The sequence below is a fragment of the Kogia breviceps genome, chromosome 1 (genome assembly GCF_026419965.1).
Source record: "Kogia breviceps isolate mKogBre1 chromosome 1, mKogBre1 haplotype 1, whole genome shotgun sequence".
NCBI lineage: Eukaryota > Metazoa > Chordata > Mammalia > Artiodactyla > Physeteridae > Kogia > Kogia breviceps.
In genome coordinates, this window is record NC_081310.1 from 125,884,545 (window position 1) to 125,911,027 (window position 26,483).

At 34.7% G+C, this 26,483-nt stretch overlaps 2 protein-coding genes across 9 annotated transcripts in view; one reads left to right on the top strand and one right to left on the bottom strand.

The window, feature by feature from the left end:
- The window catches only part of SH3GLB1 (SH3 domain containing GRB2 like, endophilin B1), a 38,727-nt gene that overhangs the window by 11,654 nt on the left and 590 nt on the right, over positions 1-26,483 (bottom strand). For 2 of the 8 annotated variants that reach the window (XM_067043307.1, XM_059061576.2), the window contains exons 2-8: positions 17,393-17,534; positions 14,563-14,691; positions 12,287-12,420; positions 10,564-10,656; positions 7,036-7,074; positions 5,311-5,334; positions 13-102 (exon numbers count right to left, since the gene is read on the bottom strand). In XM_067043307.1, coding sequence (XP_066899408.1) covers positions 13-102; positions 5,311-5,334; positions 7,036-7,074; positions 10,564-10,656; positions 12,287-12,420; positions 14,563-14,691; positions 17,393-17,534 — 651 coding nt within the window. Of the gene's footprint in view, positions 1-12; positions 103-5,310; positions 5,335-6,987; positions 7,075-10,563; positions 10,657-12,286; positions 12,421-14,562; positions 14,692-17,392; positions 17,535-26,483 lie in introns of all 8 variants that reach the window. The other 6 variants (XM_067043288.1, XM_059061566.2, XM_067043313.1 and 3 more) reach the window with 3 other exon arrangements.
- Positions 26,260-26,483, top strand: part of ODF2L (outer dense fiber of sperm tails 2 like) — a 339,482-nt gene continuing 339,258 nt past the window's right edge. The window contains exon 1 of the mRNA XM_067043211.1: positions 26,260-26,315. The gene's annotated coding sequence lies outside the window, so the exon portion shown is untranslated. The remainder of the gene's footprint in view (positions 26,316-26,483) is intronic.

The following is a 26,483-nucleotide window of genomic DNA, read 5'->3' on the forward strand; positions in this document are numbered from 1 at the left end:
ATGAACACTCACATGTGTACTGCTGATTCCCTCTAGCAGAAGTCTGGTAATCTCTGCTTGACGATCAAATTCACTTTGAGTTATTCTTAATTCCTGTTCAGACTTAAATTGGAACACAGTTTTAGAATCTCATTAGAGGACTTAGTCCATTTTATGTACATTCATCTAGACAGTTAAAAAATCCCCCAAACAGAAGCAGCCACATAGCACAGGGAGATCAGCTCAGTGCTTTGTGACTACCTAAAGAGGTGGGATAGGGAGGGTGGGAGGGAGACGCAAGAGGGAGGAGATATAGGGATATATGTATATGTATAGCTGACTCACTTTGTTATAAAGCAGAAATTAACACACCACTGTAAAGCAATTATACTCCAATAAAGATGTTAAAAAAAAAATCCCCCAAACAAACCCCAAATGATAATCTGGCAATTCCCTGATTCTGCTTTGTATCTAAAGTGATCCCTGATTTCTAGAACTCAGCTTTTCTATGTTACTTAATCTAGAGAGAACTGACTCCTTACTGGTACTTAACTCAAAAGAATCTATTAAAGCCAAAGCTTAATGACATAAACATAAAAGCCTAGGAAAACTACTATGGGACAGTCAATCTATTTTCATACATTTTCTAGTATCAATTTTGCTAATTTTTAACATTTTATGAAACCTTAAGATTACCAGTTTACTTGTACAAATTATTTCAAAAAATTCTCAATTATTACTGTAGCTACTTTACTTTGAAGTTATATAGGCTTCAATCTCAAATGAAAAAACTTCAGAGTGAAGCTAGGACTTTAACCTCATGGGTTTAGTTATCAAGTTACTTGCTTCTAGGGACATAGTTCTTAGGTTCCCTCAAAGGATTTTTTTTCTTTTTCCTCAAAGGATTCTTTATCCTACATAAATGTCTTTTTTAGTTTTCTTTCCAAACTTTGCATAGAGTATGTCTTAAGCAGAAATATTATCTATAAGATATGCTAGGGTTTTTCTGCAAGTTATGGGTGACCTTTAATCAATGGTGTGCTGGTAAACTGGCTCTACAGGGGGAAAAAAAAGAAAGCTCTAATGTATAAATACTCCTACCACAGCTGATTTCAAGCTACCAAGGTGAAGTCACTGACCTCAGAGCTAGAAAGAGATGTGCATAATAGCACACCAATACTAGCTTCAACTATCTGATATAGGTTTAGTGCTGGGACAAAACAGTTCACACACACACACACACACACACACAAAAAAAAAAATTCTAAAAACAGTTAAGTACTAGCAAAAAAACATCCTCACAAACCTTTGGTCAGAGTTGCTTGGCAGTGAGGAGGAAAAAATAAAATCTCACAGGTCACTCAAAATAGCTTATCCCCCACTGGGAATTAGTATTGGTGATAATATCACTATAATGATATTTCCCACTACCTCTCCAGGATAAATTGCTCCCCCGCCATCCAAATAATTACAGTATTTCCAAGACTGTAGTAAGTATATAAACAAGGTGTGAACTTTTTCCTTTCACACCCCATCTCCCTCTCCTTCACCCTTTGGTGGCAACAGCTAACCTAGTGAAATAGTCAACAATGAGGTAGCAGCAAAAGAGATAATCAGTTGCTATAATCATTCGCATACCACTGGCAAAAGATATGGCAGAGAGGACTAAGACTTAACCACTAGACTGGATTTATGGAAATAAGCTTGATTATTCAATAAGTCAAGCGTTAAAATTAAATTTACTTGATCAAAATAAGAATACATGGTTGTTTTGATAACAGGGCTGAAGTAATAAGCTTCATCTGGAAGCTAGTATGTAGCAGAAAAAAGCCACAGGAGAATAAAACAATCAATGTTCTTCTAAAAAAGGATTAAGGAAAACCAATCACTTCAGTGTTACATTTGCACTATTTACTGTTCTGCTTGGTTGAAAGGTTTTGATTGATAGAAGTAACCACAGCAAACCAAAAATAAATGCACTTCAGAAACAAATGAGGCTAATTCCATATAGGTTTGATTGTGAAAGTACAATTTGATTTAACAGCCTTTAGCAGAAATGGCAGGGAAGTCTACTAAATGACAATATTTCTGTACAAGGTGTAAGTAAGTAAGCTAGGTAGCAGATTAAAAGTGACTAGGATGCTTGAGACTGAAATGGAAATAATGTTTAAAAGCTAAAAACACTGAATAGCAACTAAACCCATGCACCACAACTACTGAGCCTGAGCCTAGAGCTCGTGAGCCACAACTACTGAGCCCTTGTGCCACAACTACTGAAGCCCGTGCATCTAGAGCCCGTGAGAAGCCACCGCAATGAGAAGCCCGTGCAACGCAACGAAGAGTAGCCCCAGCTCGCTGCAACTAGAGAAAGCCCGTGTGCAGCAATGAAGACACAACACAGCTAAAAATAAAAAAATATAAAATAAAATAAATAAATTTGCTTCCATGTCCTGGCTATTGTAAATAGAGCTGCAATGAACACTGTGGTACATGACTCTTTGAATCATCAAAAAAATCTACAAACAATAAATGCTGGAGAGGGTGTGGAGAAAAGGGAACCCTCCCCTCTTGCACTGTTGGTGGGAATATAAATTGATACAGCCACTATGGAGAACACTATGGAGGTTCCTTAAAAAACTAAAAATAGAACTACCATATGACCTAGCAACCCGACTACTGGGCATATACCCATAATTCAAAAAGAGCCATGTACTACATTGTTCATTGCAGCACTGTTTACAATATCCAGGACATGGAATCAACCTAAATGTCGATCAACAGACAAATGGATAAAGATATGGCACATATATACAATGGAATATTACTCAGCCATAAAAGAAACAAAATTGAGTTATTTGTAGTGAGGTGGGTGGACCTAGAGATTATCCTACAGAGTGACTTCTGAAGTAAGTCAGAAACAGAAAAACAAATACCGTATGCTAACACATATATATGGAATCTAAAAAAAAAAGGTTCTGAAGAACCTAGGGTCAGGACAGGAATAAAGATGCAGATGTAGAGAATGGACTTGAGGACACGGGAAGGGGCAAGAGTAAGCAGGGACAAAGTGAAAGAGTGGCATGGACATATATACACTACCAAATGTAAAATAGATAGCTAGTGGGAAGCAGCTGCATAGCACAGGGAGATTAGCTTGGTGCTTTGTGACCACCTAGAGGGGTGGGATAGGGAGGGTGGGAGGGAGATGCAAGATAGAGGAGATATGGTGATATATGTATATGTATAGCTGATTCACTTTGTTATAAAGCAGAAACTAACACACCATTGTAAAGCAATTATACTCCAATAAAGATGTTAAAAAATAAATTTATAAAAAAAATAAAAACTGAATAAAAAATATAAAATGATCTCATAAGAACAAAGGATCAGTCTTCTATATTTGAGCAAAATTTAATTATTTAACTGTGAAAAAAGCACCATAATACAAAGCCTAGGAAGTCATTCTTTTGTACAATCTAGACTTTATATTTAGAAAAGGTAAATGACAGGAAGGAAACAAATCTTGTTTCTTGAACAAGTTTCAGTGTATGTTTGGGATGGCGGCAAACAGTCTATTGTCCCAAACCACCTCTACTTCTGACACATGTAATTGATCATAATAATTAACCTGAGAGGCTGAGTAACTGAAATTAGGTTCAGCATAATTAATTTGCTTAGGAAGAAAATAATCCATTTTAGAAAGAGAGATAAAAAAACAGTTTAAGGAAAGACAATGAATTTAAAGAATTTTTATTCTGTCCTCCAGAAGATCTCATTCCCCACCTTAATTTTACAATTAAGACATACAGTTCTAGGCAAAAGATCTTCTACTGCTTAGAACTACTGTTACTGGGCTAACTGATCTAGAGCATAGCTTGGGTTAGAGAAGCAAGAAGAGTTCTTTTAGGATGTAAGCTGGAAAAAGGGCAAGAATGTGTTGGTTTGTTTTATCAGGACTGGGCAACTTATTTTAAGCCAGAAATTTTGGTCAAGCTTCTGAGGCATTTGCTATGACAATCTTGGTCAGTGTTACCTACTTTTTCTAGGGGCTTAAATCTTAAAATATTCCAGTAATATGCAGTTTTTAAATTATACATTTTTAAATTATAAAAATGACAGAAGTGAGAATAGAGGAAAAATATATCCAGAAATCCATTTTGATATATTTTAAGCTTTTTTCACATATACAAACATAATAATGTTTCATGAGTTTCTTGCCATTTTATCAACTATTTCCCAAATTTGTAGAGACTGCAGAATCAAATCAGAAATTTTTTGATGTATCTGTATGCTAACCAAAGTGGAAGAGACCCTGGCTTTCTTCATCAACCTATTTTCTCTTCTACGTTATTCTGCCCCCTTTTCACGCTAGACATTCAGGAAGAAATCAGAGGCCAGGGTGTAACCATAACTAAGTTGATGAATGGATTCCACAAAGCGGGGTGAAAGCATAAGTCAAGAATTTCACATTGGATTTCCAAGTTATGCTCCACAACCTATGCATGAAACAAGAGTGTATAGTCAGCAATCCTACAAAGTCAGAAAATAAGAAGTTGAAGTTTGTAAAACTACTTAATATTCAGGGATCCAATTAACACCTGCCCTCAATCTCCAGCACTGTCCTCAACTCAAGGTCAGATTCTGAACATGAGAAGTGAATGAAAAATGCTTCTGAAGACCTCAAATAGTACTTGAAACAAATCTGCACTAAAGTCATAATTTTATTCCTTATTCCTTGCTTCTAAAACTGACAGTCTGACATTGAAGGAGGAGACAACAGACTTCAAAAACAACGGATCCAACTGTTGCACAGTACAATAACGGATATTCATAATAATGACTCTAACTGTAATGAAGTTAAATATATGCTATCCTGTATTTAATTTTTTACAAATATTTTCAACTAAAATGACAGAAATATTAGCTTTGGTGCTATAGAGAACAAACTTCGGTTACCTTGAAAATTCATTTGTGTGACATGATATACATTCACTTCTCTGAAGATATAGGACATTGTGTTAACTATATTTTATATAATTATCATATGAATAAACCAAGTATTTAAAAACGGTCTTCTGACAAGGCGTTGTAAGGATTATCAGCTATATAGTATTTATTAGTGTGTGTGCAAACCACATCTCTGTAGCATTGTTCTATTACTCTGGAACTACTACTAGCCCAACAGATGTGAGCCTTCTATAATAATTTTCAGACTTAATAAGATACAGTAACAAAGACTGTGATTGGCCCCATAGTTGTTGCCCAATAAAGATTTACTGAATGACAATTAAATTCTTGTTTCATAATTCTATAGTTTAATGATTTACTTACTTTTGTCACTTCCTCTGCCCAAATCTAGCCAGCATTAAAAATTAGAGAAAAATACAGAGCATGAAAGTTGGAATTTAACATTTTCTATAACTTACTATAGAAAAATGTAAATATTTTAATTTAAATGGCATATTCTCTTTTTCCAGAATCACATTAACCAATTAAACACAGTAATAATTAAATCAGTAGAGCTTAATATACTGTGAAAGTATGCCTTCACATGTATCAATACTATTGATGTTTGAATCTTATACTAATTCTATAACTTAATAACAGTTTTCCAAAACTGGGAATATTTAATGCCTCAGTTCTAGTGTTCTCATCAGTAAAATGAGAGGTTTAGAGTATATGATTTTTAATTTCTCATTTAGGTCCGAAATTCTGCAATTTTAGTAAGTTATAATAAAGCAAGGATAAATGGACACTAAATGTTGATTTAGCCATGGTGGGGGGCACAATGAACTTGAGATATAATGAACTTAAAATTACCAGAGTTAAATACATCGTACTATAAGTAGATGACCTAAGTAATAAAACAAATGCCTAATAAATGAAACAAAGTCTTGCTAACTGTTTAGGGTATTTTTACCTAAGATTAAAAAAATTATATGATTTATATGCTAAATTACCAATAACTGAAACAGTTTCACATTCTCATTTACCTACATACAAACAGGACAATGGAAATAAATGATTGCATTCTCTTGCTACCTAAGGAGAAAGCTCTAATTTAGCCAGGGCTTCAATAACTGTAGTAGTTTAAAAAAACAAATGCATTTTACATATTCTGTACAATAATCTTTTCTATTACATGTTTTTTTCCCCTTTTAGTTCAGTGCTAATGAAATAAAAGTAGTCAATTGATTTAACAAATAAAAACTGCCAATTATTTATTACTTATATGGCAGAGTCTATGCTACTTCTATGGCAGTAATACACCCAGGAGTATTATACCAAACACTGTATCTATAAATCTTTATTGGCTAACGTTTATGAATTTTGGGACTATGTTCAGATTTCTATCTTGTTAAAAAATTAAAAACACTTAACATCTCAAAAATTTCCTCAAATCAAGCTCAATAATATACAAAGGATATTACAGAATAATTCTCATTTCTAATTCAAAGCTATCACTATTCTGCAACTCTCCTAAGTGAATTAACAGTGGACAGGCTTCAACACTACAGAAATACCTAAACTACTGGAGTTTGTCTTGGCCTGGAATTGCAGAAGAAATTAATTCTATGCTGATTTGGGTGAAAATTAAGGTAAACACTGAAGGTACTGTGAAGCAAAGTAAATCTGTATATCTTATACATTTCTTTAAGTTAAGTAAATTTTGTTAATTTTCTTTGCCAACAGTGAAAATATGAAGTGCCAGCTAAATTAACATCTTTTATTATGTATAAAAGGCACTATATATTTATGTGTAGTATAAATACATGTAAATATTTATGTATAAATTCAGACTCTAAAATCTTTATTTGGCACAGCTGAATTGGGCAATTAGAACACAATTTCTTTTCTTCAAGTTCCAACATTTCTTCAGCTAGTATTCTCTGTATTTTTTGTTAGATTAATGAATGCATGGCTTCAACTACTTTAGACTTTACATGTAGATAATAGCAAGAGAAGGCACTTTATTCAAGATGTAGAAAACACGGTAGGCCAACAAACCTTCAGCCATTTTACATGCAGGAAGTTGAGCATGTAAGAGAAATTTACCATAACGTTATCTCCTTCAAGGCGTGCTGAGTTTAGTTGCTTAAATGCATAGGTAAGAGACAAAGAACACATTATACCAATGAACACAGTAAAACAAGTTACTTCTGCACACTAAAGAACACACAAACAAGTATTAAGAACTGATAAAATGGTCTTCTACTTAAAAAAAAAATCCAACTACGGAATTTCATATAATGGTACCTGTTCAATTTTTTCAAAAGATTCAATTTTCAAAGATAAAAAACATGGTTGATGCTTGATTTTAAATTAGATTATTTAGGGAAAATGCATCACCTTAAAAACTGCCACAATTTCCTAAATTTTTATTAAATTTTCACCTATGAAAGCCATTCTGCCTATCCACAATTTCCCTATTCAAAGATCATTTCTATTTTTATTAATGTATGATGCCTTCAACCATGTTCTCTTTCAATCAGCCTCACAGGTCTTAGCATACCCTGAAGAAATATATGAAAGGCATGTCAATCCTTGTATTTTTAATAAACTTTAAATTCTAATATATGTACATTTAAGTTAAGGTTATATGATGGTGCTATAAATGCACTCAGTCTGCAGATTAAAGATGTAGACTGCTGTGGAAATGCTTAAGTGGGCAGAGGGACATACTTGTTCTGTTACTTGAAAATGTATTTTCCATCATGTTTGGATACTCAAAAGTAACAGACGTCTAAACCTCTCAATATCAGAGAGCTTTGAAACCAGATGATTTTTTTCTTCCCATTAACAACACTCTAAAATGATTTTTTTTAAAGTTTACATAGACTAAGTTAGGTTAACAAATGTCAGTGCCTTACAACTTAAATGCAGAAGTTATATTTGTTTTTGCTTCTCTGCTGTAAGTTTTATACTATTTTCAAAGCTGTATTTTTGTTCATTGTAAAATATTCAGGGAGGTTTTCTCTTTTCTGCTCAATTGGTATATTTCTGAGAAATGTCTGATGTTGCTTTACCATTCTTCAACACATTAACTAATAAAACAGATTAGTAAAGTAGCAATATTGAATATAGGCAGAAATATTTTACTGGTATGGCAAAATCACCAAAATATTCAATCTACTATACCAGATTGTAAACTGAGGGCAGCAGAGATTTTGCACTATTTATATATGAACTCCTTCTCAGCAAAGCACCTTGTACAAAATTAGCATTCAGTAAATCTAGAATTTAAAAACAGGTCACAAGAAACTAGTAAACAAATTTTTTTAAAAGTGCTGACATGCACAGGTCCCAAATCTTACTTACAGAGGAACAACTAGTCACAAAACAATCCGAGGAAATTTACAAAGAAGTAAAATCAAAGAAAAGTCTGAGGTTAGAGTAACCTCCTCAGCCACCAACTAGGAGCAGGAAATGTGTCAAAGAAGAAAAAAAAAAGGAAAAACAAACTCCTAGTGGTTTCAATTTTTCTGTATTCTTCAAGTAAACGGAAGAGAAATACAGAGAAAGAAAAAAAAAATCACAAGATATAGGCATGCCTCAAGGCTTTATGTGATAACAAACTAAGAGGACTTTTCCTTTCCAAAGTATTTCAGACTTACTGCTATAAAGTCTGAAGAAAAACAAGTTGGTTATCTAGAGGGAAAGAACACAACTAAAATCAGGAAATGTGAATTTTTGTCTAGACTAATATTTTTAATATTTGGCTACAGTTAAATTTTGTTTTACGCAATATATAAATTCTAGAAAAGCTGTGTACAAACACAATTGTTGAAAAATTCATTTGTATAATATTTTATTTTTAAATGTAAAATCTCATGGAAAAAATTTTATCCTCAATAATGCACAGCACAGAAAAACTGTCAACATCTTTTATGGATATATCAAAAGGAAATATCTCTCAAAATTTGTCTATTATTATGATTGGTTCCTACACATTTTAATAGCAGTGGTAAAATAATTTAGAATAATCATAGGACCTGGTATACTGTTAAATTTATGAACTCTCTGGCACTTTTCCAAGTAAAAAGTAGACTATCATTATTCTGTAATAGTGCTTGTTAAAGAAAGTTTTGTATTCTTCCATAATCACTGGGCACATATAGACATTTCAAATAAAGATATTCTGTTCTAACATTTATTTCCAAATGATCCTTATTTAACATTTTTTCTGATTATGAAATTTGTATCTTAAAAACCAATTCATATTTTACTATATAAGTTTATTGTTAGCAACTTATAAATTAATATCCTAATTTAGAGTCTCTTGCCATCTATGGTATTCATCTGTAAAGTTCTAATTCTGCAAAAAGCTTGTTTAGGGAAGGTAGGCTGTTCTTTATGATGATGTCATCATAAATTCTGAGGTGAACTAGCCAGTGATTTTGAAATTAATGTCTTGTCAAAGATAGCTCTTCTCCAGCAGTTGCTAATACAGAATCTCCAAAAGGAGAACTGTCTAGAAGAAAATAATTTATTCTGCTCATATAAGGTGTTGGGTAATCTCATAAGACATCACTGTCCAACACCAAGTTACCAGTTTTAAATTTCACTCTAAACCAAGTCTCAACCTTTTCTTTCCCCAAACAAGAGAGCCACAATAGACTTGTACCAGCACTGTGGTAATATGCTCCTAAGGCAATGATTCTTGACAACAGTAGTGGTAGTGAGTTGGGAACAGAAGGCAGTGGGAATGTCACGTCTCTTAACACAACACATCCCTTAGCTCAAGTTAAGAATGAACTTGTTAGCTTCATCTAATAAATTCATACTTGTTTATACTGTACTATCTTAAAGGTACTCCAATTCAAGTCTGATTAATCTCTTCAAACTTTGGAAAAGATATATAAACTATATAAATACTAGATTAAATCAGAAGCTTATAAATAAAATCTTTAAAGTTATATATGTATCCTCACATATACATATATACAAAATCATTGAACCACTATATTTAATATATACCCACTTAGTCTTAAAACACTACTCTGAGATTGATTTTTATGAAAAATATACCAGAACTTATTTATCCAAACAGGTTTCCTCCCCTTCAAAACAGCCACCTGGGACTCCATGTTGCCGCTGTCTGAATAGTTTTGGAACTATTCTTGGTGACAACTCCTTCGGTCAGTTTGAGTCCCATGCGGAAAGGGAGTCGCATCTAATTTTTAAGCTACACATAAGCATTCTCAAACTTGATTCATTCTCATCTTAATTACTACCTGTTTTTCTATTTCAAATATAATAAATCTATCTCCAGAAGACTTATTTTCCATAACCACTGAGGTTATTCAAAAAATATGACACAGCTTTAGGAGCTCTTATAACTTTTGTTTTTTAGCAACAAGTGTATCACTAAATAAGAACATTGCCTCTTGATATGACTACTTTTCACTGATTTGAATGTATTAAGTTCTGAAAAGTTTGTTTAAAAACACAAAAACAATACTCTAAAGTGATATTCTAGCCTTAATGATAGATTACAGCTTGCATGTTATATGAGTGAAACCTTTTACAAGTCTAGAAGTTATTAACCTAAAATACTGTTCTATTAAAAAAAACACTACTTACTGATGCTCTAGTTTCTGCAGCTTTTGCCTTTTTTAGTCTGGTTTTTGCAGCATCCAAATCCAGTCTCTTATTTTGTAATAGTTTCCTTTCTTTCTATAAATATAGGAAAGAAAAAAAAAGCCTAATGATGCTAAAAATCCAGTAAGAGCATACACATTTAAGGTATTATTCTCCATTAAATACATGAATCATCTGATAAAGATCTATGATTACAAAATTGGCTATAAAGTGACGATTCAGGTATCTGACTCCATTTTCTCACTATTTCCAATTTTAAAATGATAGAGACATTCTAGATATCTGGGAAAGATGGCAGGTGATGGTAGAAACAAAGGAATATTAGTTTTAATATTTTGTGATTTTGCCTCTCCGGGGAACATTTGGCAATATCTTCTTGGTTGTCACAATTGGGGGAGGGATGTTACTAGCATCTACTGGGTAAAAGCCAGGGATGCTGCTACACATCTTTGTGGCCTCTCCCGTTGCGGAGTACGGGCTCCGGATGCGCAGGCTCAGCGACCATGGCTCACAGGCCCAGCCGCTCCGCGGCATGTGGGATCTTCCCAGACCGGGGCACGAACCCATGTCCCCTGCATCGGCAGGCGGACTCTCAGCCACTGTGCCACCAGGGAAGCCCTGCTACACATCTTATAATGCAGTATAGCTCCCACAACAAAGAATTATTCAACAGATAATCTAGGAAGTGCCTATGGTGAAGAAGGTAGAGGGCCCAGGGCAAAGCTCCTTGAAACCCTGTGCCACAGCACCAAAAGCAACTCAATTACTCCGAAAACAGAATTTCAAATTTATAGAATGAATAATGAACAAACATCAGTATGATATCTTAGAATTAGTACAGTATCTTAGAATTCCTCATGGGAACATCAAGCTTCTTTATAACAGGTAAATTTGTAATAATTCACTGTTTGCTTTATTAGTTCTTAGAATTCATATATCAAGTATCATCCTATTGACAATCTAATATCTTTTAAATCGTATTTCATCTTTGTGGTATTTCCTTTGTCTCAGGTCAAACACTTTTTATTCACAAATTCACTGTAAACATACTGAGTTTCAATAATATTTTGTAATAAGAAATCTTCAAATTAAGTTTGAAATAGTATTTACAATAAAGAGGAGTCTTGCAAAAATCTTAGGAAAAAGACATCCACCTAGAACTCCACTCTCCATCACTTAAAAAACAAATTAAACCAAAAAAATAATAGATTCACAGATTAGGTTTGGGAAAGTGATATTTTTTTATTTCAGCAATAAAACACAGCTGTGTGAAAAGAAGATAATAGACTTTTAGGGATACAAAAAGACAGAAAGGCTAATAGCCAGAAATATAGCTTCCAGTAATTGGGATTCTGGCTCCCAGTTTAAGTGAACAGCTAATATGGCTATACTGTGGTGATAAATTGTGCCGTATTTTAATAATCATTCCAGGAACTTCTCTATAGATTTTAGTGCTGGTAACGAACAAGAATGGATGTAAAGACACCTCAATAACACTACAGGGACACAAAAGTGGAGTCCGTGTCATTAATAGTCCTTTATTTTGGTTAGTTTTGTGTTCTGTTGGAATACACATCTAACTAGATTATTTAATTTTTCTAATCTGCTACATCTACAAAGTCATTAAGAGGGCAAATTATTCATTAAAAACTGTAAGTATATACCTAAATTATTTTACTAAAAAAATTAACATTTTCCAACTCACAGCAATTGTTTTGTAATCTCCTTCTATAAAGTTTCTTAAAGGAGTGAGAAAATTTAAGGCTGATGTTTGAATCAGCTCTCTGTCTGCTGTTCCAATTCGTTTTTGTGTTTCTCCACATTTAATAAGGGCATTACCTGCAAAGGAAAAAAGTTTGTTTTTTTTTGTTTTTTTTTTTACCATTGTCTGGTAATGTCAGAAAATCATGTTAAGATAAATCAGCAATTTGATCTGCCTTAAAGTCAGTTGTTACTTGTTTACTTAAGTAAAAATCAAATAAAATTAACTGTAGTTAAGGTAGTTTTATTTTGAAAGTAAATTTAAGATTATTAATATCAAAATGAAAATGACAAAGATGAACTCCTTATCATATCATAGTTAATTGTACCAACTCTACCAATGGGACAAAAGAGGACAGATACACTAAAAAATACTTATGGTCACAGCTCAAATAGTGTAGCTATATTTATAAAAGTATAATTCTTAAAATATTTTAATAAGTAGATCAAGTCAAAATTCTTGTTTCTGTATTTATGCACTTATGTCTATAAATAAGAGTATATATTTGTACTTAAGTTAAAAAAAAAACCTATATTTTGCAGCACATATATATACCCTAATATTTAAATAGGACAAATTCAGTAGCAAATACAGAAAAAGAAAGAGAACCACAAGATTGGTTCTACTTCCAGTTCTACCTCTAATAAGCTTTAGTTCTGTGGATCTTAATTCCTTCATGCTCAGATAAAATTAGATCTGATTGATAAGGAAGGTAATAATATAACAGTTAAGAGCTCAATCTCTGGATACAGATCTACATTTGAATTACTAGCCGTGGATGAACTATGTAACCTCTCTTAAGACTCAGTTTCTCTGTCTTTACACAGAGATAATAGAATTTACAAGTAGGATATAAATGAGGATTTACCAATACATATATTGTACAGTGCTTAGCCCAATTCCTGAAATATTCAATTACTAATACTAATTTATTACTAATACTAATCATCTATTACTAATACTATTATCAATTACTAATAAATAGATTCACAAAGCCCAATTCCAATAATCAGGGTACATTCAATGGAATTATTAGAAGTAGAAACAGATTAAGCAGGTTAAAAAGGAAAAAATTTGGAAGCTTTTTGAATGTTCACGCTCCACTAGGTCTTCAGCTTTGTGAAGGAAAGGGCTGGGTTTTCACGTACCTTTATGACCCCAGCATCTAACTGAGTCTGGCACAAGAAGGCAATAACAAATCTGATTGACATATAAAGTTTTTATAAAATTTATAGTTAAAATTTAGAAGTAAAACTATAGAAATTTTAAGCATTTTCAGACTTCTGAAAGAATTATATTTTGAAGAACACAATAGTTTCAAAGTTGTACAGCTACAAGCCAGTTAATGGATTAATAACATTCATTACACAGTACTTAGGTTATTTCCATTTGACATAAATACTACTAAAACTAAGTTAATTTAGTCCCAGATTTTATGTGCTATTTCATAAATCAGGACAATACACGTAGAAAATCACTTAATTTACCTATCATTTCATATCCACATAAGGACAAATTTCTTGCAGAAGTCTTAATAAAAAGAATTATTAGCCATGAATAACAGGAAAAAAGCTATAGAAATCTGAAATAATCTTATGTTCTGAGAAAATTAGATTTGAGGGGTAATGATATATAACTGAGCTTCAGAGTTATACATTAAAAAAGTCACTACAGCAACTAAAAAAAGCTGGCATAACTGTGAAACATAATAGAAAATTTAAAGTGTATGAGGAAAATAGAAATAAAATGTCATCCAAACATTGAGAGATAACCATTGTTAACATTTTTGTGGTACTGACATTACTTGGGTAACGAAAGTACTAGTTCAAATACTTAGTATGTGCCAGGTACTTTATTATAGAAATAAATCCTTAAGAAAGCTTATAAAAGAAAAATCAACTAGAGGAGACATATATAAACAGAGACTGCAATATATCACAAGAAGTACAACAGAGGTGCTGTAAGATTCAATGGGAATACCTATTTAGACCTAAAAAGATGTGACTTCTCAGAATATATGCTTAAATATATTAAATACTAAGTTACATTGTATATATTTAGTGGTCACCTACACTTGTCACTTCATCCAAAATTTTAAGACAAAAAATTTGAAGTTAAAATTGATTCTACTAATATTAGGTAAATGTTAATGATGTCTCTAAGTAGTAAAAATCTAAGAGTAAAGATATCTCTTATCGGACCTTTTGTGTTTCACTTACCATAAGCTGTTCCAGGGCCAAACTCAGTCCCTGCATCAATCATATATTGTCCCAAAAGTTCTGGGTTGTTTATACGACTTGGAGCTTTTCTATCCAGTTTCTCATAAACAAATTCTTCTATCCTGGCATCTAGGAAAAAGGTTTAAAATTACCAATGATTTCAAAAAGCTAAGCTATTTGAAAGATTGTTTTGTTCCCCTACTAGCCATTTATCACCTTGTAAAATAAACATGAAATTAGTATGCTTTCAAGTACATATCTTAATATATAATTTTTCATTTGCATGTTAAGAGTATTACATAACTCTAAGAAACTTATATTTTAAAAATCTGATAAAATATTTTGGCACAAAAATATTTAAAATAAAGTAAAACTATTATGAGTATTTTATAGGATTTTAAGTTCCAGAAAGGGTTGGTATTCCTTTAATATCTAGTGAAGTTGCCTTTGCCCCATTCATATACTGTCTAACTTTTAACTTTGAATATACGTACACAATTTTAAAATCAGGGATTTCCAGCTATAAAAATATGGATATAAGGTACCTAGAAAAACCAGAGTCACATACTTCTGCCACTATTATTTTGCTTTAGTTTGCTCATATGCTCAATCTCCCTCTTAGAAGCTAAATATTATGAGTTTAAGGAATGGAACAAGCAGATTTGGAATAGTCTACAGAGATCAGCAATATGATTCCTTGGCTTAATTTTATTTAATCATGTTTAAAGTATATAAATATCTGAGCACTCAAAAGATTTCATCATTAAAAATAAGTTTAACTTTGTTGTAAAGCACAGACTAACACACCATTGTAAAGCAATTATACTCCAATAAAGATGTTATAAAGTTTAAAATATAAAAGATTAAAAGCAATAATAGGAATTAGCATAAATGAAGAGGAAAAAAACACCTCTTAAGATCTGAATAAACACTTGGTTATAATACTTAAGAAATTCACATTTTTACATTGCTGCCCAACAGTGAGAAGTTTCAGAGACAGATAAGAAAAAAATCAAAGTTTCAGACTTCTCAGAAACAATGATTAAACATAAAATTACAATCCCCAAAGAATCTCAGTTAAAAAGGTTCCTTCTAAGCACCTCACATAACTCCTCCACAAGTGGAAGTGTCACACAGTACACTGAAACTGTCAAAAATAAGCTGAACCAGTAATAGAAACACTTCAGGAGCTGGCAAAAGTGTTAATTTTAATACATAAAACAGGCTGTTGGAACAATACTCGCTTTTCTGGTAGACTCTGGTGCACCATCAGAAGAGTTTTTAAGCAGGAATTTAAAAACCTTTAAATTAGTTAAAATCAAAATGAGTCAGTTCAAAACATAACCACTGAGAAGATATTAACTAAACTGCAGAACTTCATTTTCCAACAGTGAGAGTGATTCTTATCTTTGCCATCTATCTATTTGGTCAAAAGTTTAAAGTTGAATCCCATGTTGATTTCATTCAGTTAAAAAAAATTGGTATATTTTAAATAAATGTTTCATTTCAATAGGGCATTAAAAGGTCATCATAAAATCTTAACAAAAAATGCAGGCAATTCTGCTATAATACAATGTATATTTCTGAAAAATCCTAGGTTCTGAAAAATCATGCACTAAAAGTAACATGGCTTACAGGAAAAAGAAGGTTGGGTCTGACTACTTAAAACCTGTGTAACTTTATAATGAGAGCATAAATAAAACACACAAAAAATTCTGTTACTACTTTAGATTTAAAACACTAATGTAAAACTGTATTATATGAGCCATTGTAACTCCCTTCTACCGACATCATTCCCGTTTACCAGTTGAGTGTGTGAGCTTATTTGCCAATCACAAAAACATGCTGTAGAACAGACTATATTATTTGAGGAACTATGGATAGAGCAAGGAACAAGAGGAAAAACATCTACTATTTTCTTTCTTTTTTTTTTAGGTGCCATGGTATATTATTTAAGTAGCCTTAAATGAATAAGAAATAACACATAGTGTCCAAAGACAACAGGCCTCACTCAAAGTGTAAAAGGACTATTTTAAAAAGTCACCACAATTTAACTAAAATGACACAGTATTACTCATATTTTGTATAGTGCTTGAGGTTTACATAATAGCAACAAAGTTTAACGCTTGGAACTTTAAGTTAGTAACTTACTTTAAAGTAAGTTTATGGCATTTCACACAACATGGTCACAATAACACTGGGGAAAAGGGGAAGGAAAGCAGGAATTGTTATTGTTGCTTTTGTTACAACCTGGTTCCAGTTCAAGTTCCACTTCTAATTAGCTATGCTACACTGAACAAAACGCTAGCTTGTGAGTTTCAATTAAAACAATTATTATGCAGCGACGTTATTGACTTAGGTGATCTGAAAAGCTTTATGGTGTTGTCTGAAAATCAAACGGAATAATTTATGTAAAAATGTAAAACAACATAAACATAAATAGTTGGTAACTACTTAAGTTTCTATATAATTTTTCCTTAATTACTAGGGACAATTCTCCCCTGGATGAGAAAGGAAGATTAATTTATCTACACAGGCTTTCATAACTCTTAAAATTCAAACTCGGTGCCTGAAATTGAGTTTTCAAGAGGATTCTACAGAGGCCTGAAAAATGTTGTCAATTTGTTAGAGGGTATACAATGAAGTGTTTATCACCCTCTTCTTCACCAAAAGCACACACACAAAATAATTATAGACCCCAAAGCCATAACCAAAAAATGTTTTCCAAGAGCCATTAAAACTTTTTTTAAAAAACATTTAAAAAACCTATTAACAGTACCTTTTAATAAGATTAGTCAATAATGGAGACAAAAGTCAAAAAATTTCTTACTTGGATTTGGCTGCAATAATACTTCAGTTTGTTTCATTATTTTTTCTGTCCATATTTTGGTACATTCAGCTTTGCTAAGGAGGTTCTCTAAGTGAGCATCCAATTCTGTCTTCTCTGCCTGGCCAAGCTTTTCTTCTGTGAACTGTTATTGATTATACAGTTAAAAAAAAAGTTAAATATACCCCAAATACATTTTAGGAATCTTTATCAATAATTAAAAAGAAAACTAAAATCCAAACAATCCCGGGCAGACAAGTAACTGTCTGTAAACTGTTGTATATGAATGCTCCTTTTTGCCCCTCTGGTAATTTATCCATAGCTCTTTTGTGGCACTTAGGATAATTCTATTCCATAGTTAATACATATCCTGAGTTCTGCTGAAATGGTGTGAATGCTATAGAAAATCTAGCATACTGTCCTGTATATAAAGTATATAAATATTTCTTACATTATAAAGGTAGGATAACATAGTGGTAAGGAATACAAGTTTTGAGCCAGCTGGATCTGAATTCAAATCCTGACTGCACTGCTAACTGTGTGACCTGAGCAAGCTTTTGAATATTTTTTCCTTAGGTATCTTCCATCACAAAAGAGAGACAATACATATAATACAGTGTTTTAAGAATTAAATAAGGGTATGTATGTAAATCACTTTGTTCAGTGCCTGATAATTATTATTTTGAATTTAAAAAGGGCTATTTATGTTTAATGTGGCTTTGTATCATTGGCACTTTAATCACACCTAGTTAGATAGGCTTTTATGGGATGTTCTGGGAAATTATCATTTAAGTTGTTTCTTCAAAATATGTTCCAGCAATTGATTTATGGACTAACTTTTGGAACATATCCTATTTATACTACTGAGGCATCTTTTAAAGATCATAAAATGTAGTTAAATATACTCACAACATATCAGTTTTTATTATCCTTAAGTGGTTTTTGAGGAAAGGCAGCATTGCCCATACAATAACAAAGAGGTAAAAGTATTTCTGTGTAGATTTTATAGAGACTTCTGGACACTTTTAATTAAATACTAGAAGCAATGACTCAGGCTGTTTATCATGCATAATTTTCCTCTAGAATATGTGGTTTCCCATCATAACACAGGTATATCACTAGCACTAATTCTATACTCATTAGTCATGACTCATTTCTGGATAACAAAATAGAATGTTCACCTTTAAAATATCTTCTGCAGCTCCATTTTTCTGAATTTTATTATCTGTTTCAGCATCCTTCTTGGTCTAATACTTTCAATTATCAGTTAGCACTTTTAGATTTTAGAATGTTTTTCTTACACTTCTGGTACACCCCCACTAAAGGTTTTATTCAAGGCCTAGAAATAGCTTCAATAGCTTTTGTAAAGCTTTAGGTCTTTTAAAGACTGGCCTGTAGCCAAACCCTGACCCAATAGGTGGAACTGAGAATAGTAGTTCCAAAGCTATTGCCTAAGCCTGTAAACTTGCAGTGTACTGTAACCAAGGATAGGAGAGGCATTGGGATAAAGATCAAAACTCTGACCCCAAGGTCAGCTGGGTAACTATGCAATCTAATTCTTGAGAGAATGCTGATATTCTTTACAGATTCCTGAAGATTCTAAGCTGTAGACTTGCCAAAGGTATACATTAGAATTTTACAGGTTCCAAGTCTACCTCCCTTGGTTAAATAGATTATTTCCCAGATAAAGCAATGAGTAGTTCAACCAAGTGAACATCATCTATAAAGGATGACCTACCAGTAGAGAAAACTTCTCCACTTAGCTCCTTAGTAAGCAAGTATATCTATTTTGTTTGTTCATTCCATTCATTCCTTCAACAAATATCTATTAAGCACATACATACATGCTAGGCATTATTCTAAGCACATGGATTTCAGAAGCCAAAAACAGACATGGTTTCTACTCTAAGGAAGCTTACATATTAATGGAGAAGACAGACAACAAACAAGTAATTTGACAATAAGGATATAAAGATAAAAAGATGGTGGACAGAGGACCAAAACAGATGGTCCTATTGTTTCTTGATCCAGTGACTGAATGATTAACTGAGTGAATTTATGGAACCTTTAAGTATGAGTGAGATAGTTTGATTATGGAAAGCCTGTTCAGAAAGTAGCAGTTCTGTAGGAAGAACTACATGAGCAATTTATTTAAGTACCAGTAATAAATTCTGATGTTTACTTGCATTTTCTGAGAGTGAAAAACAGTTGCTGTGCATTTTGTATCATGTACTCAAAAACACCGTGTTATATCAACTAAATTAAGGAGAATTATTAATCAAAGGTATTTGTGGAGAATAACATACTTTTTCTTGAACTGTATGTGAGATATATATTTAGCATATGACATGGTTTTTGCCCTCAAGGATTTTATGATCTTAACAATATTGCTTAAACACAAACATAAAATTATGATCATATCTTTGTCAGAAGGACAAAAGACTTATTCTTTCTTTAAAAAAAAGACCCCTTTCCTAATTGCCAAAATTTTTAAATTTTACCCTAAAAATTTTAGCTTTCAACATTTTTTTTTTTTTTTTTTTTTTTTTTGCACAGGCTCAGTGGCCATGGCTCACCGGCCCAGCCGCTCTGCGGCATGTGGGATCTTCCCAGACCGGGGCACAAACCCATGTCCCCTGCATCGACAGGTGGATTCTCAACCACTGCGCCACCAGGGAAGCTCAGATTTCAACATCTTTAAGTCCAAAATTATTATTGACTTTGTAGTCAATTAGTGCTGATAGTTGTTCATTATAAACTACATTTGATTTTAAGCATGTATAGCACTACCATTTGATAATTAAAAACTTCTGTGAAAACAAGCTACATTGAATGCCAGAATGCAAAAAGGTCATAGAAATCCAAACCCAATGTTCTCTAAAGTGTAATTTGATGTACTATTCTTTTATAATATTTCATTAGTAACCCAGTAAAATGACCTGAGAAAACAAAGGTTAATCCACTCTTTATATATTTTCTCTAAACATTGCTTTAAGAAAAAGATCGTCTTTGAGTCAGCCACATTATGCCAGGCACTGCAATCCTTCCTTTACTGCAGGATAGACATGTAGGCTACAGTATGAAATAAGAAGCCTGGATTCCATGCCCTGATTTACTAGAGAGAATAAAGGATTACAAGTAAAAAGTCTGTGTGATCAAAGACATCTATTTAATATAAACTCTAACCATCAATTCATTGACTGGGTAAAGTAATAGTTTAAAAGTATTCTAAACTTCTTGGGGGCAAATGTATAACACAAACTCTGAATATATTAGTAAACTGTAAAGTAGATTCTCCTCAACTGGTTCTCAATTTTGGCTGCTCTTTGGAATTGGGGGAGCTTTCAAAAATACTGATGCTGAATCCAATTCCAAGGATTCTAATTTAACTGGACTGAGGTGCAGGCTGTAAAGATTCCTTGGGTAATTTTAAGTGTAGCTAAGACTGAGAACTACTGTTCTAAGCTCATACACAATTAGTTTAATATCAGGTTAACAAAACATGTTCTATCTAGTTGTTTACTAAATTAATGCCAACAGCACCAAAGGATGTGAACAGTTTTGGGTAACACTAAATGTGAAGAGTTTTTACAGAATGAGAAAATGTATGGCCTTTGAATGGGATATATTCATTAGAATTTTAGAGACATGAAGTTACTGCAATTTATTTATTTATTTTTTATTTATTTATTTTTTTGTGATATGCGGGCCTCTCACTGTTGTGGCCTCTCCCATTGCAGAGCGCAGGCTCCGGACGCACAGACTCAGCGGCCATGGCTCACGGGCCCAGCCGCTCTGCGGCATGTGGGATCTTCCCGGACCGGGGCACGAACCCGTGTCCCCTGCGTCGGCAGGCGCATTCTCAACCACTGCGCCACCAGGGAAGCCCTGCAATTTAAATTTTATAAAAGAAATGGAATTTCAGGAGGACCTGAGAGAGTGGAATTGCATCCAGACCGGATCTGACAGGAACTGGTGGAGGCCAGCATCATAATTCATCTTTACATCTCCAGCTTAGATACAATATTGTGCTTGCTAAATTAAATGGGAAATAAAGGCCAAACTTGCAACTGAAGTTTAAAGACCTCTTCCCCCTCAGAAAATAGCTGGTGTTCATGAAGTTCATAGTGTAACTTTAGTAGTCAGTTCAAAGAAAATGTTAGAAAATTAAAATGAACCCCCTTCCCTCAGTAATTTAGTTTGAAAATATTTTTTTAGAGAGTATATATCATTTTAACAATGGTGAGCAACGTTCTGCTTCAATATCAGTTCTGAATTAAAAATGCGCCCACTTGAAAGATTTATCAAATGAAGAACAGTAATTCACAAAATGAATATTTACTACAAAGAATAATTATGATAAATTGAGAGTAGATTATGAAGTCCTTGAGGGCAGCAACTGGCTCTCATTCAGTTTTGTATCCTTCAATACCAAGCACCTAGGAGGTACTCAATAAATATAGGTTCAATTAATGAGTTTGTTTCAGACTAGCATTAATCAACTTCAAGGTCAGCAGATATAATGTTAGAAAACTAATAAAACTAATTATTTAACATGCTTAATAATTCAAAGAGTAAACTTTGCATACGGATACTACTTTCTTGGCTAAAATGACATAAAAATTAAAACAAAAAACAAACAGAAAACCATATTGGATACTGTGAGAGGGGAATAAGAAAGAGTTGGGGACTTCCCTGGTGGCACAGTGGTAGATAATCTGCCTGCCAATGCAGGGGACATGGGTTCGAGCCCTGGTCCGGGAAGATCTCACATGCCTCGTAGCAACTAAGCTGTGCGCCACAACTTCTGAGCCTGTGCTCTAGAGCCCACAGGCCACAACTACTGAAGCCCACGTGCCTAGAGCCCGTGCTCCATAACAAGAGAAGCCACCGCAGTGAGAAGCATATGCACCGCAAGGAAGAAAAGCTCCCACTCGCCGCAACTAGAGGAAGCCCGTGCGCAGCAACAAAGACCCAATGCAGCCAAAAATAAATAAATAAATAATAATTTTTTTTTTTTAAAGAGTTGATTCCTTTAGACGTACAATCTTATTAATGATGCGAAAGCCACAGTGACAGAATTTCAGAGTTCTAAGAGACCTTACATAATAATTCATTACAAGAAAAATGCCACATGACCATACAAAATTGAAAAATGACACAGGAATTGACATAGGAATTCACATCAAGATTCTGTGGTCTGAGATGGACTTGAAGTTATATCTTGAGGTGAGGAAACACCACAGAAAGGGAGCAGAGAGCATTCGAGATGAGTTTAACTGTATGAACAAAAATCTAGTTAGAAAAGTACAAGATATTTTTGAAATTAAAAAAATAATTTGATAGGAATACAGTATTTATACATGAGTGAGATAAAAGACAAGGCTGGGAGTATTTAATTCTCAATTAAGGAATCTGGACTGAAAAGGTAGGATTTGAATGGTTTTTAAATAAAGTCAACAATTTTATCAAGGATATATATACCTGATCATTTTGTGTTCTACTGAAAGCATCACAAACAACAAAAACAACCAACTGGATTGTTAGGGAATGAATACTCCTATTCATTTATACATTTTACCTTAATATTCTTTTTAAAGTACCGAGGTATACAAGCACATTTTAGAAGAGTGAGAGTGGAGTAATGGGACACATTTATATGATTTAGTAGTTTGATTTTACTTTTTTTAAAAACAGGGAACATGTTTAATTTTTTTTTTTTTTTTTTTTTTTTTTTTTTGCGGTACGCGGGCCTCTCACCGCTGCGGCCTCTCCCTCCGCGGAGCACAGGCTCCGGACGCGCAGGCCCAGCTGCCATGGCTCACGGGCCCAGCCACTCCGCGACATGTGGGATCCTCCTGGACCGGGGCACGAACCCGTGTCCCCTGCATCGGCAGGCAGACTCTCAACCACTGCGCCACCAGGGAAAATGAAAAAATGTATAGCATCTGTCTAACCAGAGAACGGCCTATTCCTTAAGGTATAATCTGATTTGAATAGAATTATTTAGAAATATCAAAGCTAAATTCCATTCCTACTGTTTTTATTGCTTATAATGAGTAACTGGCATAGCTCTTGCACTATTCTTAGCATGAAACTTGGCACTTTGGCACTACACTGATGTCAACTCAATTTAGAGTAGGAACTCAGTTATCAACTAAATACAGAAATGAGAAAGCAGTGTTCTGTTGAAAATTACCACACAGCATTCCAAATTTCACATTACATTTTGGAACCATCCTTTTTTTCCTTACATATTTTATTTTAAAGAATTGTGGGGGGGGGCTTCCCTGGTGGCGCAGTGGTTGGGAATCTGCTTGCCGATGCAGGGGACACGGGTTCGAGCCCTGGTCTGGGAGGGTCCCACATGCCGCGGAGCAACTGGGCCCGTGAGCCACAACCACTGAGCCTGCGCGCCTGGAGCCTGTGCTCCGCAACAAGAGAGGCCGCGACAGTGAGAGGCCCGCGCACCGCGATGAAGAGTGGCCCCCGCTCGCCGCAACTGGAGAAAGCCCTCGCACAGAAACGAAGACCCAACACAGCCAAAAATAAATAAATTTATTTAAAAAAAAAAATAATTGTGGGGACTTCCCTGGTGGCACAGTAGTTAAGAATCCTCCTGCCAATGCAGGGGACATGGGTTCGAGCCCTGGTCCGGGAAGATCCCACATGCCGCAGAGCAACTAAGCCTGTGCGCCACAACTACTGCCTGTGAGCCACAACTACGGAGCCCTCATGCCACAACTACTTAAGTCTGCATGTCTAGAGTCCGTGCTCCGCAACAAGAGAAGCCACTGCAATGAGAAGCTCCTGCTCGCTGCAACTAGAGAAAGCCCGAGCGCAGCAACGAAGACCCAATGCAGCCAAAACTAAAATAAAACAAATAAACATACTTTAAAAAATTGTGGAAAATGTCAAACATAAACAAAAGTATAATAGTATAATAAAACCTCATGAACCCATAACCCAGCATCAGCAAGTATCAACCTTCTGCTAATGCTGTTTCAACTACCCATCTTTATTTCTTCTAAAATATTTTAAAACAATTCTCAGACATGATATAGTTTATACATAAATATTTCAAAATGTACCTCTAACAGATACAGACTTAATATAAAAAGTCACATTAAAGAGCCTGTTCATCCTGAAATTTTTCCCTTAGTAAATGGCTCAAGCCAAAACCTCAGAGTCATCCTTGACTCATCTTTCTCTCATACTCCAGAGCTACTATGACATGCAATACTGGTTAGATTCTGAACCTCCCCTGCTATGCTATGATTATTTAAGTCATAAGACCTTTTGCCTGTCCTATGGCCACAGCTCCCTAACTGGTCTCCCTAGCACCCCTGCAACCTCAGATTCTGCACTTGTCGCCTCTGCCTAAAATGCTTTTCCTCCAAAAAAACCTGGGAACTGTCACTTCCTTGAAGTCTTTTTGAATTTGATCCTATTAGAAAGGCTTGCCCTTACCATCATGTCTATACAACATGGCAACAACCATCACCCCTGCCCTTAACCTATCCCTTTTGGCCGTCTTCTCCATCACCACTTGATGTATTTACTAGTTTGTCTTATCCTGTTAGTAAGCTTCAGGAGGGCATTGTGTTGATTTTATTCACTTTTGTATCACTAGTGTCCAAAATTGTAGTGACACACAGACATGGAGTAGGCACTTAAGTATTTAAGACTGAAAATTATTTGATAACTAACAGATTATAATTTTAAAACTTTTTCCTAGAGAATTTGAAACAATGAGTAATTGAAATTCATTTGGGAAGTACATCTTGACATCTTTGTCAGATTTTTTAAATCAAGTCTATCAATTATTTAAATCAATTTGTAATATATGTGTCCTATTTAAGCAGTGCAGATTATGCACCTTGAAAACATATCTAGATGTTTGTATGTATTTATTTTTATTTATTTACTTATGGCCCCACCGCGTGGCATGCGGGATCTTAGTTCCCCCACCAGGGATCTAACCCCTGCAGTGGAAGCCAGGAGTCTTAACCACCAGGTAAGTCCCTCTAGCTGTATTTAAAAGAGTGGCATTACTTCGTGTCAAATCTGCATTAAGCATCTAGAATCACATGGACTCGGCACTAAAACAACACCAAAGCTCACAATATAGGCAGCCATTATCTTGCTCTAGTTCTATGATTCTTTGCCAAAAATAGTGCAATGTAACATCAACTATGCCAATAAAACCGGGGTAAAGGAGATAAGGAAAGCAGTGATGCAATACAAATGATTTATTTCAGTATCAATTTGGTATGTTATATTAGAAAACTATTTTTCTTTTCTCTTTACAAAAGAGAATGTTGTTGCTACTATGACTATGTCATCAACTTAAACACCAGACTGTTTACAACCCATGTTGTGGTGAAATTTACATCTGTTCGTAGATTTAACTGAGTTGGCATAATGTGGGTTATGACTGTAGAAAACTGTCCAAGTTCCCTAGTACTGACACTTCCTTGATTTCTGAATACCGCGAGACGGTCAGCTTTTCCCTTTAAAGTGTATTTGAAAAATGTCCCTGTGACTATAAGCACAACATGAATCTTCCCTTTCTCTCGCACAGCCCTACCGTCAGTACTTCCCGTTTCGAAAATGAGTGGGAACCCCCCAAACTCAGTGGCCCTGGCAAAAAGTCTGGATGCCAACTGGCGATCTCCATTTCTCCCGCGGACTGCCAAGCCCAGGGACCGTCCTCTCGGGGTGAAAGAGGACTGCAGGGAACTGTGCTGGCAGCTCTCTGGGTTGAGGGGCAGGGAAAGGAAACTTCCTTCTAGGACTCGGCGAGGAGAGTGAGAGAGACGAAATGAAAGGGTGGGGGTGGTTCAAGAACGGTCTGTTACGCCGCGGACTCGCAAGGCCTCCGCCAGCCCCGGGAGGGAGGTCACACGAGCACCGGCGTCGTGAGGTCAGAAAGGCGGGTGGTGCTGTGCCTCGGCCCGAAGCCAAAATCAAGGCGACCTCCAGAGGAGGGAGGAAGCTCCGGGCCCCGACCCCACTCCGCCTCGCTTCCCCAGGAGCGGCGGTTGGGCAGGAGCGGGGAGGAAAACGGCCGCCGGGCCCAGAGGGGCACCAG